Below are 15,308 nucleotides of genomic sequence, written 5' to 3' on the forward strand. Positions count from 1 at the left end.
CTCCGTGCTCTTTATCAGACATGAAGAAAACTGTGGTGTCTCAGAGTGTACAAAGCACTTGGAAAGCCACCTCACCTCGGTATGCAGCAGCAGTGTGTAGAAGTCTTCATCATTTTCTTCACATGGCTGCCGGAAAAGACGATCCTGAAGGGCATGGAATTTGATGAAGTTTACAGCCTTTATGACAACTGAAAGCAAAAGGTTGAGACGTCCTCCTAAGTTTTTAGCTACTATGTGCTCCCTGTGAATGACACAAAGAATAGTAAAGACAGAAGGTATAACTCTTTTTAGACGGGCGATGAATCCTCTGTATCAACCAACCATAGAAGCAGCACTATCAGTTGCACAAGCAATTATATTCTCCATTGGAATATTGTTCTTGCTTAAGTAACTTCTGACTTCTTCATAGTATCCGTTTTAATCCTCCTGGCAAACTTCTCTTCCATCAGTTCGTTTCCATTCCAGAATCTCGCATAAGCCATGAGAAGAGCATTGTTATCTTGTAAAGTAGTTTCGTGTAATTGTAAAAAGAATTTCTTGGATTGTAAAGAACTGACCAATCCCCCTTCAATGTCCCATGCCACCTCATTGATTCTTCTGGCAACATTAGAATTACTCAAGGGAATTGCCTGAATTGTTTTTTTGGCAGTCAAATTCATGACATCAGATATTATTATGGACACTGAAGGCAGGATAAGTGCCTCACCAATGTTGTGAGCGTTTCTAGTTTTAGCAATCAGTTTACTAATTTTGTATGATGCAACAAGACCCTCCTCTAATTTCTCTGACTTTTGAGAAAGCACTTGTTTCAGCGTTGGCCTTCTCTTGAAATAGTCTCAAAGGTTTTTGAAGAAATCTAAGTGTTTATCCTTCTCTGGATGCGAGGTATCCAAATGTTTTGTTTTTCAATTTGCTTGGCCTCATGCTTCCATTTGACAATGTAGTTGTGAAATTCAAACACATGGGCAAAGATGGGTTTTGCAGAGATGCAATGAAACCATACGATAAGTATACCACTGAATACTGCCAACACTTTTCTCATTGGTTCAGTTATCAGGGCCCCCATAAACAATTGGGCTCCCTTTCTCAGAGTTTTCAGTTGGTGGCCCCCTTCAAATGTGCCAGGGCCCCCAGTGAGAATGGTTGATCTAGAGTAACACACACATCATGCTGAAGGAACTGAGGAGGTCAGACAGCATCTTTGGAAATGAATAAACAGTTAATGTTTCAGGTTGAGACCCTTCATCAGCTTGCCTCTTTCACAGTTTTTTTTAATGTAAAAAGTCTGTACAAAAGAGCCAGGTTAATAATATTCACAAGAGTTTTAAAAACATGCATTATTGTTCCAGACATCCTCATAGTGGAGATGCAGATATCGCATGCAGGACAACGTTTTATTTATATCCTAAACTGCTCCTAAATAGAGTGGGTTACCATTCAGATAAAGCCTAGATCAGATAAGGCAAGCATAATCACATATTTGTATTTTACTGCACCAATACTATATTCCAGATCAATCTAATTAAATAAGTGTAAATTCCACAACTGGTATGGAGGGTTCAAACTCATTTCTCTGGATCATTAATCCAGGCCCCCAGATACCCATCCAATAATTTTAACCATGATGCTACCAAACCCTCTATTTAGTCTATTGATCCAAAATGCATTCAAAAATTTATTAAATGCTTCAAAGATAATCTACAAAAAAGAACCAAGTTAATTAAAGCAATTAAAGATAGGTGAAAAGTTTTATTATATTGATATTTTATAACTGGGACTCGGATAGAAAAAAAAAACTGAATGTTGTTCAAATTTTATCCAAATTCATTTTTTTAAGTTCATACACTATTGTCCAAAGTATTCATGGATATATCCGCACCACTCTCTATAGAGTCCTATGATTGGGTGAAGTACAATTCCCATACCAGGCAGTGAAGCAGTTAATCAGGATGCTCTCAATTGTGCCCCTATAGAACTTTGGAACACTTTGGAAGGACAAACTCCAAGGCAGAGTACAAAGTAAATGGCAGGATACTTGGTAGTGTGGAGGAGCAGAGGGATCTGGAGGTACATGTCCATAGATCCCTGAAAGTTGACTCACAGTAAACAGGGTAGTTATGGGGTGTCAGCTTTCACAAGTTGAGGGGTAGAGTTTAAGAGGCGTGATATAATGATGCAACTCTATAAAACTTATTAGGCCACACTTGGGAGTACTGTGTCCAGTTCTGGTCGCCTCACTATTGAAAGGATGTGGAAGCATTGGAAAAGGTACAGAGGAGATTTACCAGGAGGCTGCCTGGTTTAGAGAGTATGCATTATGATCAGAGATTAAGGGAGCTAGGGCTTTACTCTTGAGAGAAGGAGGATGAGAGGAGACATGATAGATGGGTATAAGATATTAAGAGGAATAGACAGAGTGGACAGCCAGCGCCTCTTCCCCAGGGCACCACTGCTCAGTACAGGCATGGGCAAACTACGGCCCGCGGGCCATATGCGGCCCATTAAGCTTTTTAATCCGGCCTGCAGAACTTGATGAAATTATATTAATAAACCTTGTTAACGTTTTTTCCCCGCAATTCTGGCGTTTTCCCAATAGATGACGCACTCTATATACATTGACCTTTGTTGAGGTGCAGCGTATTACTCCACATTTGCACTTTACTCTTTGTTCGGCTCGACCTATTTGTGTGAACAGGCGTTCAGCGTCATGAACATCAACAAAGCCAGCCACAGATCCAAGTTAACTGACCAACAACTCAGATCCATCCTGAGAATCGCCACAACAAAACTAAATCCAGACTTAGATGCGCTGGCTAAAAAGGGAGACCAACAACACTGTTCCCACTGAAATTAAAAATAAGTTTCTTCGTTGTGTTATGTAAAAAATGCATTTGAAAATATTTTTTTCAATAAGCCTTACATGTTACATGTCATTTCTGTTAAGTGATGGACATGAGTAGTGCACAGGTGCACGTACGTTCTCAAAATAAAAAATGCACTCCAGATCAAATAACGCGCTCTGCATACTGGCGCGCTGTCACTGTTCTGTCTTTGTGCTGGTCGTTGTTGAGTTTTGGCACAGGGGACAATTGAATAAGAATAAGAAGGAGCAGGACAAGTAGACCTGCATCTCCTACCGTTTTTGAAATAAAGACAGTCAGGAGGAGAGTGATGATGATAATATCTTGAAGGATAACAGAATTTTCAGTGCTTTAAAATAATAACTGTTACTATTAAAAAAAGCTGTATTTTATTCATTTAATTTTCAGTGTTTTAAAAGTCATTTCAATAAATAGCTAAATACCATGGAACTTCAAAGACAGATATTTTGTTGGAATGCATTTGTTCATTTTCAATTGAAATTAAAGCACATGTTTTCTACATATCCCATGATATTTTATTTTCTCTTATGAGATGTATTACCAAAACACTCCGTCCATCTGCTCCTGGTCCGGCCCCCCTGTCAAATTTTAGAACCCTTTGTGGCCCACAAGTCAAAAAGTTTGCCCACCCCTGGCTCAGTACAAGAGGACACGGCTTTAAGGTAAGGGGAGGGAAGTTCAAGGGGGATATTAGAGGAAGATTTTTCACTCAGAGAGTGGTTCGTCTGTGGAATGCACTGCCTGAGTCAGTGGTGGAGGCAGATACACTAGTGAAGTTTAAGAGACTACTAGACAGGTATATGGAGGAATTTAAGGTGGGGGGGGTATATGGGAGGCAGGGTTTGAGGGTCGGCACAACATTGTGGGCCAAAGGGCCTGTAATGTGCTGTACTATCTATGTTCTATAGAATGCTCTTCGGATTTGGGGGGTGCGGGGCAATATCAAACTTCTTCAACCATCTGAGGTGAAGGAGGCACTGTTGTGCCTTTTTCACCACACAGTCGGTATGTACAGCAGGGCAAAGAAGTGTCAGTAATTAACTTTCTAAGAGACCCTGCAGGTGGTAGTATTTGTCTTTAGTAGAGGTTACAGGTTTTAAAAATGCTGGAAAAGCCTAACTAACTGTAAAGCATTTGAACATAGCACACATAGTACATTTTAACCAGAGACTGTGGAACACTTTGGAAGGTAAATGGGAGAACAGATTACTAGTCCTGCTTAAGTGCTGTTGAAGATGTAGTCATCCAGCAAATGCAACACATTCCACTGCACTCATTTGTGCCTTACACAGAAAAGTAAGAACAAATGAAAACCATTTCCCCACTCTACCATTCAACATGATTATGGTTAACCATCTGTGTATATTATTCCCACTCTTGACTTTGCATCAAGAAATTTGTTTACTTCCTTCTGAAGTATATTCAGCAACTTGATGAATGAAATCCATAGATTCACCATCCTGAATGAAGAAAGTCCCAAATCTCTTCAAAGTACATTTATTATTAAAGTATGCACATTATGTTCAACCTTGAAATTTGTCTTCTTACAGGCAGCAAAACCATTAGAACCCATTTAAAAATAAGACTGTCTAACAGCCAATGTGCAAAAAAAAATAAATCTAGCAAACAAAAAGTAAACAAAAAACACTCAGAACTAAAGTTTACAAAAATGAGTTCACAACTGCAACAACAGCCAGAAATTGAGCCAGTTAGTTGCAGGCCATGGCCTCAGTTCAGCACAGAGCTAAGCAAACTCGCAGAGCAGTAAGCTGAAAAGTGGCCCTTTCCTCATCTACAGCCGTGACACCTCAACCTTTTCAAACTGCCCTTGCACTTAAATCAGCCAAACATTGGCTTTTCCTCAATCTTGGGCCCAGGCCCTACACTTCAATTCAACCCCCCGCCCCAAGTCCACTCAAGCATTAGCCAAACATCAGCTTATTTCTTGCTTTCGGGCCAGGGCCCCAACATCTCAATTTGGCTTGGACCCACAAATCCCCCAAAACAATGCAAAAAATGCTAGGTCGTACAGGCAGTTCAAAAACTCAACTCCAAAAGGTGAAGCTACCAGCTATTGATTGTAGTAATTGTTGACCAGTAAAAGTGATTAATTAGGTCAGCAGATTTATATGCTGCCAGTAGAGGGTCACCGTATTTCACTTGCACCATCTTAAACCTTAAACTTAAATCTTGCCATAGAACCCAAGATTGTGATGTCACATTCTAGGCATCCAGGCAGGGAAAGCATTCATTCTACATCCTACAAACAAGCAGGATGAACTCAGCAGGTTATCCTGTCTCTTTAACACTGTCAAAATAGTGCCAGTTTCAATTAGATCTCATCACATTCTTCCAAACTGCAGTTGACCTAATCTCAAAAAGAATGAACCAGTCCCACCTCAAAAATCAGTCTGGTGAATCATTATAGAACTTTCTCGATGGCAGGTTATGATTTTATAAAATTCTATGAGGTCACCCTTCATTCTCCTTCACTCCAGGAAATGAAGATCTCCTGTGGGCAACCTCTCCCCTATAACTCAGGCACTTTAATCCAGGCAGTACTCCCACCAGTCTCTGCTGCACACTCTCCAGCTTTCTAACACCTTTCCAATGTTACAAAGGATGAACAACTCTGATGGGCAGAAGGGTACAGAGTTGCCCATGTTCCCCCCCACCCGGGAGAATCACAAACTGTTACTGTTACCATGCTGCTCATGAGAGAGAGACACAGATAAGAGGAAAACAAATTGGAACATCTGCTGCTGCTAAGAGGGAGGAGAGGAGTCATTGATTTACTCTTACGTCTTTTGGAGAGGGCTGTTTACTTGGTACTATTCTGTTCATTAAAATTCATCAGTGGACAGGTTTGATGGGCTCAGCCAGGGGTCAGCAACCTTTACCACTGAAAGAGCCACTTGGACCCGTTTCCCACAGAAAAGAAAACACTGGGAGCCGCAAAACCCGTTTGACATTTAAAATGAAATAACACTGCATACAACGTTTTGTTTTGCCTTTATGCTATGTATAAACAAACTATAATGTGTTGCATTTATGAAATTGATGAACTCCTGCAGAGAAAACAAAATTACATTTCTGCATGCAACAAAAACATTTTGAACTCCGAAAAAAAGACGTTGGGTTGAAGGTTACTTTTAAGTAAAATACTCAACGTCTATTTGAGTCCTTCTTGTATTTATGAAAAACGCCAAACTTAAATTTGCCGCCAGCAGCAAACCAAAAATAACGTCAGCCAGCTGTCAACCTGAAAAATAAAAGGACTATTTCACTGAACAATGAAAACATATGAATATACGTAAAATAATAGGCAATTAAAATATTTATCATACTTGGTCAGGTTGACTCACACCTGACAATGCAGTCGTATTCAGTAGGGATGGATTGATGCTTAGGGGAGTGACCGGGAAGGATAATGTGTTTTTTTCCTCTCTGAACTCACAGAAGCATTTCCCAAACGATGTTTGCATTGTGATGATTGCAGAATGTAAATACTCCGAATTTATCATGTCGTGACGTTGTTTGAACTCTCTCAAATTGGGGAAGTGAGACAATGTGCCTTTCTGTAAATCTCTGGCAAGCACTGTCAACTTGCGCTCGAATGCCAAAACATCCTCCAACATGTGCAGGGCTGTGCGTCCTTTCCCCTGAAGAGCTGTGTTCAGGTGCGCTGTCATGTCTACCATGAAGTGTAGCTTTTCCAGCCACTCTGGCTGTTCCAGCTCAGGAAAGGTGAGCCCTTTGCTGCCCAGGAACGTTTTCACTTCTTCCAGACACGCGACAAAGCGTTTCAGCACCTTCCCTCTGGACAGCCAGCGATAAAAACACGTTGCAGCGGTGTGCTACACGCAGTCAGTAAACTGCAGTCAAAGATGACTTTATTCGAACTAAACAGCCTTGCTTTTAAGCCTCCCTCAACCCGCCCCCCATGGGCGCGGATGCTGCAAAAGACACGTACTCACAAACCCCCGTAGGCTATCTCCCTTAGCCTGAACGCTGGCTAATTGTGAGCCGGTTCGGATGTGTCAGGAAATGTCACAACGTCTTATTTAGATTGTACAAGATCACCATAATCTTCAAATTTAGAATTACATTTCAAAAACTAACAAACTAACATAAAGTACATTTTAATTAAATACTGACCAATTATTTCCCAAAGCAACAGGGAGCCGCAACACAGACGTAAAAGAGCCACATGTGGCTCCGGAGCCGCGGGTTGCCGACCCCCGGGCTAAGCCATTCAAAACTGATTGACATCTGAGACCCCGTGAGTAGAGATAAAAGTGAGGTCTGGGGAGACACCCCTCAGACGCACCAAGAGACACACTAGTGAGCACTGCTTAAGTGTTGGAACCCACGAGAAAAGTGTGGGGCATCGGAGACCAAACGAAGAATCAGTCAATTTTAACCCACAGTGTTTATAGCGAGGCCGGTGGGGGCTTGTGTGTGTGTCCACCCTTGCCAGGGTGACGAGCCCACCATAGAAGAACGGTCTAGCTAAAGGATAGAGGGGTCATACCTGAATGGCCACAACAACATATCGACAGATCAAGAAAATAAAGGAAAGTTTAAATGACTGTAGCTGTCACTGTTTGCTTGCCCTCACTCTCTCCCCCTCCCTCCAATGGTTACAACAAAAGAACAACTACCTCAGCCTACATGAACTGAACTGAACTTTATACTTTCCCATGATAATTCCTTATCCCCTAGACAACGATAGAGCTTGTTTATTATTGATTATTATTATACCCACACTTTTAGGTTTAGTATTGCTAACATGTATTATCTGTATATTTGCATTGTTGATATTGATTTGCATATTTTACTAATAAACACTGTTTTGAAAATAGTACCAGACTCCAACGGATACTTCTGTCTTTGCTGGTAAGACACCCAGTTACGGGGTACGTAACACCAATAACAGAGTAACCAAAATTGTGGCCACACTAATGACATATAACTGCAACATGTTCCTAATCCTAAACTCATTGCCCAAACTGATGAAGGTTAGCATGCAAAATTATTTCTTCACCACCCTGTCTATACCTGCACAGCCGTTTTCAGCTAACTGTACACTTGCAGACCCAGGTCCTTCTGTCCTCCTACTACCATCAATGCCTTGCTATTCACTGTATAAATCATACCCTGGTTTGAAAGTCCAAAGCCCCACACTGGAAATTTAGTAATGGTAGAATCCATCTACCACTACTCAGCCCATCTCTCTGATTAAGATCTCTGCAAATCATCATACCCACTTTACTATCAGCAAAAACCCCTAATTTAGTACTATCAATAAACCAGCTAATTATGCCTTGTACACTCTGTACATTCAAATCTTGTACAGAAATAATGAATAAAAGAAGTCCCAGCACTGACTCCTGGGGTATCCCACTAATCACATGCCTCCAGTTAGGAAGTCAACCTACAACCATCACCCTCTGCTTCTTATCACCAGGTCAATTCTGAATCCACCTCACTAGCTCCTGGAAACCCATGTGACCTAATCTCCCAGATAAGCCTGTCATGCAGGACCTTATCAAAGGCCTTACTAAAGTCCAAATAGACAATTCAAGATGAAGCCACACTCAGGTTGGAGGAACAACACATTATATACCGACTGGGTATCTCCAATGTGATGGCATGAACATTGACTTCTCTAACTTCCGTTAATGCCCCTCCTCCCCTTCTTACCCCATTCCTCTGTTGATAACTATTAGGAATAAATTTTATGGTACTGTACTAGTTTTTGTAATGTTCTAATTTGTTCTGTATTCCATTTAAATACAGAATTTGTTACTCAGTTAAAAAGCTGTTTGTTTTTTTTTAAAAAAAACCTTTTTAACTATTTCCTGAGAATTTTGGTAACTGGGACAGCCACTTAATCAGGCCAAAATGAATTGGTCCCAATATGTCCCAATTACCCACTGTATTTTAAAACTAATAGAATCGTGTCCCTGGACTCAAAATGCTTAACTGCTACTTAAGTTAACTGGCTTGCCTCATTCTCTAAGAGACGTCCACTGCTGCCCTTACCCACATACACTCTATATATCACAATGAGAAAACTGTCTTGAAGGCACTACACAAACTTTGCCCCATTCAGACCCTTTGCACTCTGGGTGGTCTTATTGATACTGGGAAAATTGAAATCTTCCACTAGCACTTCCCTACTACTACCACAACTACATGCAATTTCTTGACACATTTGCTCAAGTTCCCGTCGATTATAGAGGAGGGGAGGGGTTTCTTAATAAAGTACTACAAAGGTAACCGTCCCTTTCTTATTTCTAAGTTCTATCTAAGTGGACTCGTTAGATGATCTTCAAGAATATCCTCACTGCTATTACATCTTCCCTTATTAAAAAGGGATTGATTACATCGAAACATACAACCAACAATCAGAGAATGTGCTGGAGGGAGCCTGCAAATGTCACCATGCTTCCGGTGCCAACATAACATGCCAACAACTTACTAACCTGTATGGCTTTGGAATATGGGAGAAAACTATAGCACCCAAAGGAAACTCAAAGTCACAGGGAAAATACACTAACAGACAGCAGCAGGAAATGAACCCCGATTGGTGGCATTGCAAAGCATTAAGCTAACTGCCACACTACCGCCCATTACACTCACTTCACTATTACCTGTTTCTCTGTCACACCTAAAGCATCAGTAACCCAGAACACTGACCTGTCCGGCCCTTCTCTCAGCCACTTTTCTATTATGGCCACAATATCCCAGTTCCCCTAGAGGCAATCCACATTCTCAGTTTGTCTATATCAGCAGTTAAGTTACCTGCATTGAAATACATGCAATTTTAAATAGTGGTCCAGCAGTTCTTTTTAAAACACTGATTTCCTTTAGTTCCCTACTTTCATTAAATCCTTGGTTCCCTAATATACCTGACAACTTAGTTTTTTTTCCTCTACAGAAGATGGCACAGGTATTTGTTTAATTATGCAGGCATTTTCTGATTGTACTCTACACAAATTTGAATTTAGGATCCTGGTTTCAGATTTAAATTTTTCTACATTCAACCTAAATTAAGAATTCTATCAGGTTACAGTAACTTTCTCCAAAATGACCCCATACAACCGACTATTAACTAAATCTTTCACATTACACTATACTCAGTCTAGGGTAGTCTGTTCCCTAGCTGACCGCTCAACATACTAATCCAAAAAGCTAGTTTGCACACATCATCCCGTTAACAGTGGAAAGACTTTGTAAGGCCAGCTAATGTTCACATACTACAGGAAGGACACCCACCCACTGACCCACTCTTAGAAGTAATGAATTCATGTAGCTGTTTCTCTTGCATCCTTAGACAATTTTGACTCAAAATGGGGCCCTGGTAAAGGTGATGTGTTTTTCATTAATAAAAGTTCAGTCTAAAAGTGGAGATTTGGCTTTTGGATGTATTGACTTACATTTTCAGGGTACACTATTACCACATACACTGTTGTAAACTTAACTGAACATGTTTCTAGTTACAGTAAACTAAAACTTTCAGTATCCAGAGGAAATTACTTGGATTATGAAACACTGACAAAAAAGGGTCAAAATGCACAAGGAGTCCATTAAAGAAAAAGGCCATTTTTTGAAAGAAAAAGTCAAAACTACATATTATTAAAAGGGGAAAAATCATCAACATTCTGGGACACATCATACTCCTGAAACTGGAATCCTGACTCATGTTGTGCCTCTGGGGTCAGTGCTGGCCCATTGTTATCCGTCATCTACATCAACAATTTGGATAACAATACACACAACATAGTAATGACTCTAAACTAGGTGATATAGGTGGAAAAAGGTCATCAAAAATTACAGGGAGAGCTTGATCAGCTGAAGAAATGTGCTGAGGAATGGCAAAAAGAGTTTAGAACACAGAACAGTACAGGAAAAGGGCCTTCAGCCCAATGTTGTGCCAAACCAAATAAACTAGTTATCAAACGGCTAACTAATCTTCTTTGCCCACACAATATCCATATCATTCTATTTTCCTCATGTTCATTTGCCTACCTAAGTGTCTCTTAAAAATCCCTAATGTATCTGCCTCTACCCCCAACCAAGCAGACCACTGTGTAAAAACCTTGCCCTTCGTATTTCCTTTGAAATTACCCTCTTGCCTTGGATATCCTTGGAAAAATATACTGTGTCTACTGTATCCCACCTCAGCCTCCAATTCTCCAGAGAAAACAGCCCGTTTGTCAAACCTCTCATTATACAACGTGCCCTTTAATTCAGGCAGCATCCCCGCAAACCTCTTTACACCCTCTCCAAAGCCTCAATATCCTTCCTATAATTGGGGTGGGGGGGGGGGAACCAGAACTATATGCAATACTTCAGATGAAGCCTAACTAGTGTATTATAAAAGCTTCAACCAATCCTTAACACAATGCCTTGACAAACAAAGACAAGTTTGCCATATGCCTTAACTACCCTATCAATCTGTGTAACCACTTTCAGGGAGCTATGAACCCAAGGTCAAGGTCCCTCTGCTCATTAACACTTTAAAGGGTCTTACCCTTAACACTGTACTGCCTCTATACTTAACATACCAAGGTGCATTGGATTTAATTTTGAGTTTAATTGGCTAAGTCCAAGTTCAGTTTTGGAAAAGCAAATTCAGGTAGGCTTTGAATGGCAGAACCCTGGGGAGTGCTGTAGAACAGAGGGATATTAGAATGCATGATTCATTGTAAGTGGAGTCACAAATAGACAACGTGGTGAAGAATGTTTTTGGCATGCTGGCCATCATAAGTCATGACACTTGGGAGATCATGGAGAGTTTGTATAGGATGCTGGTGACGCTGTATTTGGAATATTGTGTTCAGTTTTGGTTGCCCTGCTATACTAAATATGTTGAACTGGAATTAAGATTAGACTGGAAGAAGTGCAGAAAAGATTTACAAGGATGCTACCAGGACTTGAGGGAATGAGTTATAGGGAGAGGTTAAACAGGCTAAGATTTAATGAAGTGTGTGTTTCTTTGGACTTCCAGTATCTGCAGCTGGAAGATAGATATCTGTACAGTTACAGATGTGTTTGAGCATAGGAGACAGAGGTGACTTTACAGAGTAGAAAATCATGAGGGGCATAGACAGGGTAAATGCATTTAAGTCTTTTTCCTAGGGTTGGGAAATTAAGAACTAGAGGATATATGTTAAAGGTGAGAGTGGGAAGATTTAATAGTAACTTGAGGCGGAACTTTTTTGGTTAAGCACACAAATGGTGGAATCAATATGGAATGAGCTGACAGAGGAAGTGGTTGAGGCTCACACATTAACAACTTTTAAAAGTCAGTGGACAGGTAAACAGATGGTAAAAGTTTAGGTTGTAGGCTATACATTGGCAAATGGGACTACATAGTCACCTCAATCAAAAGGCTTGTTTCCAAGCTATTTAACTCTATGACTAAGTAGCTGCACAGTAAAGCAGCCTACTTGACTTGCATTCCATTGACCACACTGAAAACACACACAGTCCCCTACCTCATAAAAAGCTGAGAGCAGATCCACATGAAAAACATCAAGTTTCAAATTAAACACTATTCTTACATGAAAATATATCACTAAACTGTCAACACTATAGGCTCTAATTATGGAATTTAGCAACAATAGCACCATGGATTTTCCTTCACAAGGAGTGCAGCATGATTAAAGTAGGTCTCATCACCATAGTCTCTTGGACATATATTCTGGGCAATAATTGACTGCCAATAGTATATATAAGAACATGTTACTATTAATCATTGACAAGAGAAGAAAAATGTTTTCCAATCATGTGACCTGTCTTAAATCAAAAAAGTACATGCACTTTAATTCTACTCGAAGCAATAACACACACTGTTTAATTCAAGCAACTTGCCACTTAGACTGCTCATCCAAAATGTCAAACATGATTATGACAAAAAAGCAGCAGAACCATATTTCTCTTATTTTGGAAGCTCATCCAAACCTTTTAAAAAGTAATAAATGGTGTTTTATTAAATGCCTTTCTATACTCTTTCATTTGGCTTTTATGTTATTTACTTGTGACAGAGCAGGGTATTCAATTTCCAACAAGTTAGGCACTGCAGAAGTATTATGGCAATACTTCCATTGCTTAAACTCTTCTTGGGCTTCCAGTCAGGTACATGTATCAATTTTAACCAACGTTTCGACGACAAACTCTGCCATCTTCAGAGATTATGCCTAGGCATGTCTAGTCCGGTAGTATATAGACCCCTATTGTCCATCCCACACTAGACATGCCTAAACATCATCCCTGATGAAGATGGCAGTTTGTCATCAAAACTTCAGTTAACATCGACTGGAAGTTCAAGATGACTTTATGCACCATATACTCCAAGATACCACAAGATCCTTTTTCTATTTCCATTATGTTCACATGAATTTCCTCCATCCTTTGCACCCTTTCATTTTTTTCCTGTTTCTACTCCCTTCTACAATTTAGTCCCCCCTAGCCCTTTAACTATAAAGCAGCACTTTACAATTATTAACCAAACACCCACATAAGCTATCAATGCCTTTATTCATTTGCTTTTCCCCGCCAAAAGCAATGACTTTTACATCTAACATCTTCCTTTCAAAATCCACATAGAATCTTAATATAAACTAGACCATGCTCTCCTAATAATGTTTCAGGATTGAAAAAGTATCTAGTGCTCTCAAAGCGTATATGACAAATAAACTTTTCTTGGGCTTCTAGCCGGGTATAAATATCAATTACAACCAACGTTTCAAAAACAAATTCTGCCATCTTCATCAGGGATGATGCCTGAGCATTTCTAGTCCAGTGGTATTTATACCCCCATCATCTGTCCTGCATATATTACAGCATTGTTATAATGATGATGATAATAATAATGAACAGTCTTTACACAAAATACTTCAAGACATCTCTCTTTTTGCCTCCATTTCCAAATAATTACTGTATTTGCTTTTAAAGAAAATCCAAGTATTCCTCAAGAAATACAATGACAAATTAAATTGTTTGATATAATAAATAAAATTAGCCATATTATCTAATACAGTACAAATCACCAGACTAACTTATTATTTTAGCAGTAAGTTAAATTACCAGTTCACTAGTAAGTAGCCCAGTTCACAAAAGAATGGAGAGAAACTAGTAATTAGTTTACAACTCCCACTAAGAAGCTAAATAAACTTCCAAGGAAATTGTTTTTCTATTAGAAGTTAAACAATCTTTGGGTGGACAAATACATTTTTCGTGAAATACTGAACAGCATTAATCAAATCCATTAATCTTCATCTTGCAATGACACTGCACTATTGTTAATTTAAGTCCAGCATGAACACTTGTTAACGTTAATATAATTAGGGCCAGATCGCATCACCATAAAACTTAACTTACCCTACATTTGGCAAACCAACAATGCCAATTTTCAACGAAGTACCAAATCTTCCAATGATGGGTGGTAACTTCACTTCGCCGTCTGCCTTTTTTGGAGGCATGTTCTAAAAGACAAACTGTAAAAAAAATAACAATTGCGTTATACGTTTCCGATCATTTGGAACGTATTTAACATATCAGTGCTGACAATTAAATATCAGAACGTATCACTATAAAAGTGAAACTCTAATGCTATAGATTGCTCTCTACTTAACCAGTGAGTAGCCTCCAGCAGACTCATTCTATTTATAACCTGTTCACAGCTGAATGTTGACATTTCACCTTTTAGAAACTGAGTCTGTTGGTTCACCTCTCGCACAGCAGCTGCACCAATGAGTTAATTCTTGTTCCATCAGATCTGCCAGGAGGTGCAGGCCCGCTCACCCAAGCTGCAAGGCAAGGCCTGGACAATATCTTAGTTTTTTTTAAAAAACAAACAAACGAACACCGCCTGGCTGAGATGCGAGCACAAACTACAAAAGCAGCAAAACGCAGGCTTCACCTGATAAAATAGCGAGTCGTGTTAGAGGGCTGAACTGTTGGAATAAAACTCAAACGGACGCAGCCGCTCCACACACTGCACGCGCCGACCGGCCAGAGGGGGAGGGGCTGGGCAGCCGCAGCCTGGAGCATGCGCACACGGCACTTGCCCATTGGCTAACAGCGGGCCATTTGAAATTCCGGCAGAAGTAAGTCAGAGGGAGAAAGGAAGCGTCGTGGGAAGAAAGCAGAGAAGATAAAAACGGAGAAAGGCTGGAAAGAAATGATGTGGGGCGGGGGAATCTCCCGTTGATTACTCGAAAAGTAAACTAATAATGACTCCATGTTGCTACAAAGTTGTTTCCTTTGATTACTACAGCTTATATTAGATGATTTGCGCTGAAGTGAGAAAGTATAGGACTAAATTTGTTTTCGACGGGCTAAACCCCAATAAAATCATATGTAATCCCAACTCGTTTGTGGTCTGTTAAATGTTATTCATTTGTCAATATT

At 40.0% G+C, this 15,308-nt stretch overlaps 1 protein-coding gene across 1 annotated transcript in view; it reads right to left on the reverse strand.

Annotated features, from left to right (window-relative positions):
* Positions 1-14,933, reverse strand: part of ola1 (Obg-like ATPase 1) — a 177,114-nt gene extending 162,181 nt beyond the window's left edge. The window contains exons 1-2 of the mRNA XM_059966679.1: positions 14,818-14,933; positions 14,277-14,392 (exon numbers count right to left, since the gene is read on the reverse strand). Coding sequence (XP_059822662.1) covers positions 14,277-14,377 — 101 coding nt within the window. The 5' untranslated portion in view covers positions 14,378-14,392; positions 14,818-14,933. The remainder of the gene's footprint in view (positions 1-14,276; positions 14,393-14,817) is intronic.
* Positions 14,934-15,308: the final 375 nt, after the last annotated feature.

Source organism: Hypanus sabinus, chromosome 4, assembly GCF_030144855.1.
Source record: "Hypanus sabinus isolate sHypSab1 chromosome 4, sHypSab1.hap1, whole genome shotgun sequence".
Taxonomy (NCBI): Eukaryota; Metazoa; Chordata; class Chondrichthyes; order Myliobatiformes; family Dasyatidae; genus Hypanus; species Hypanus sabinus.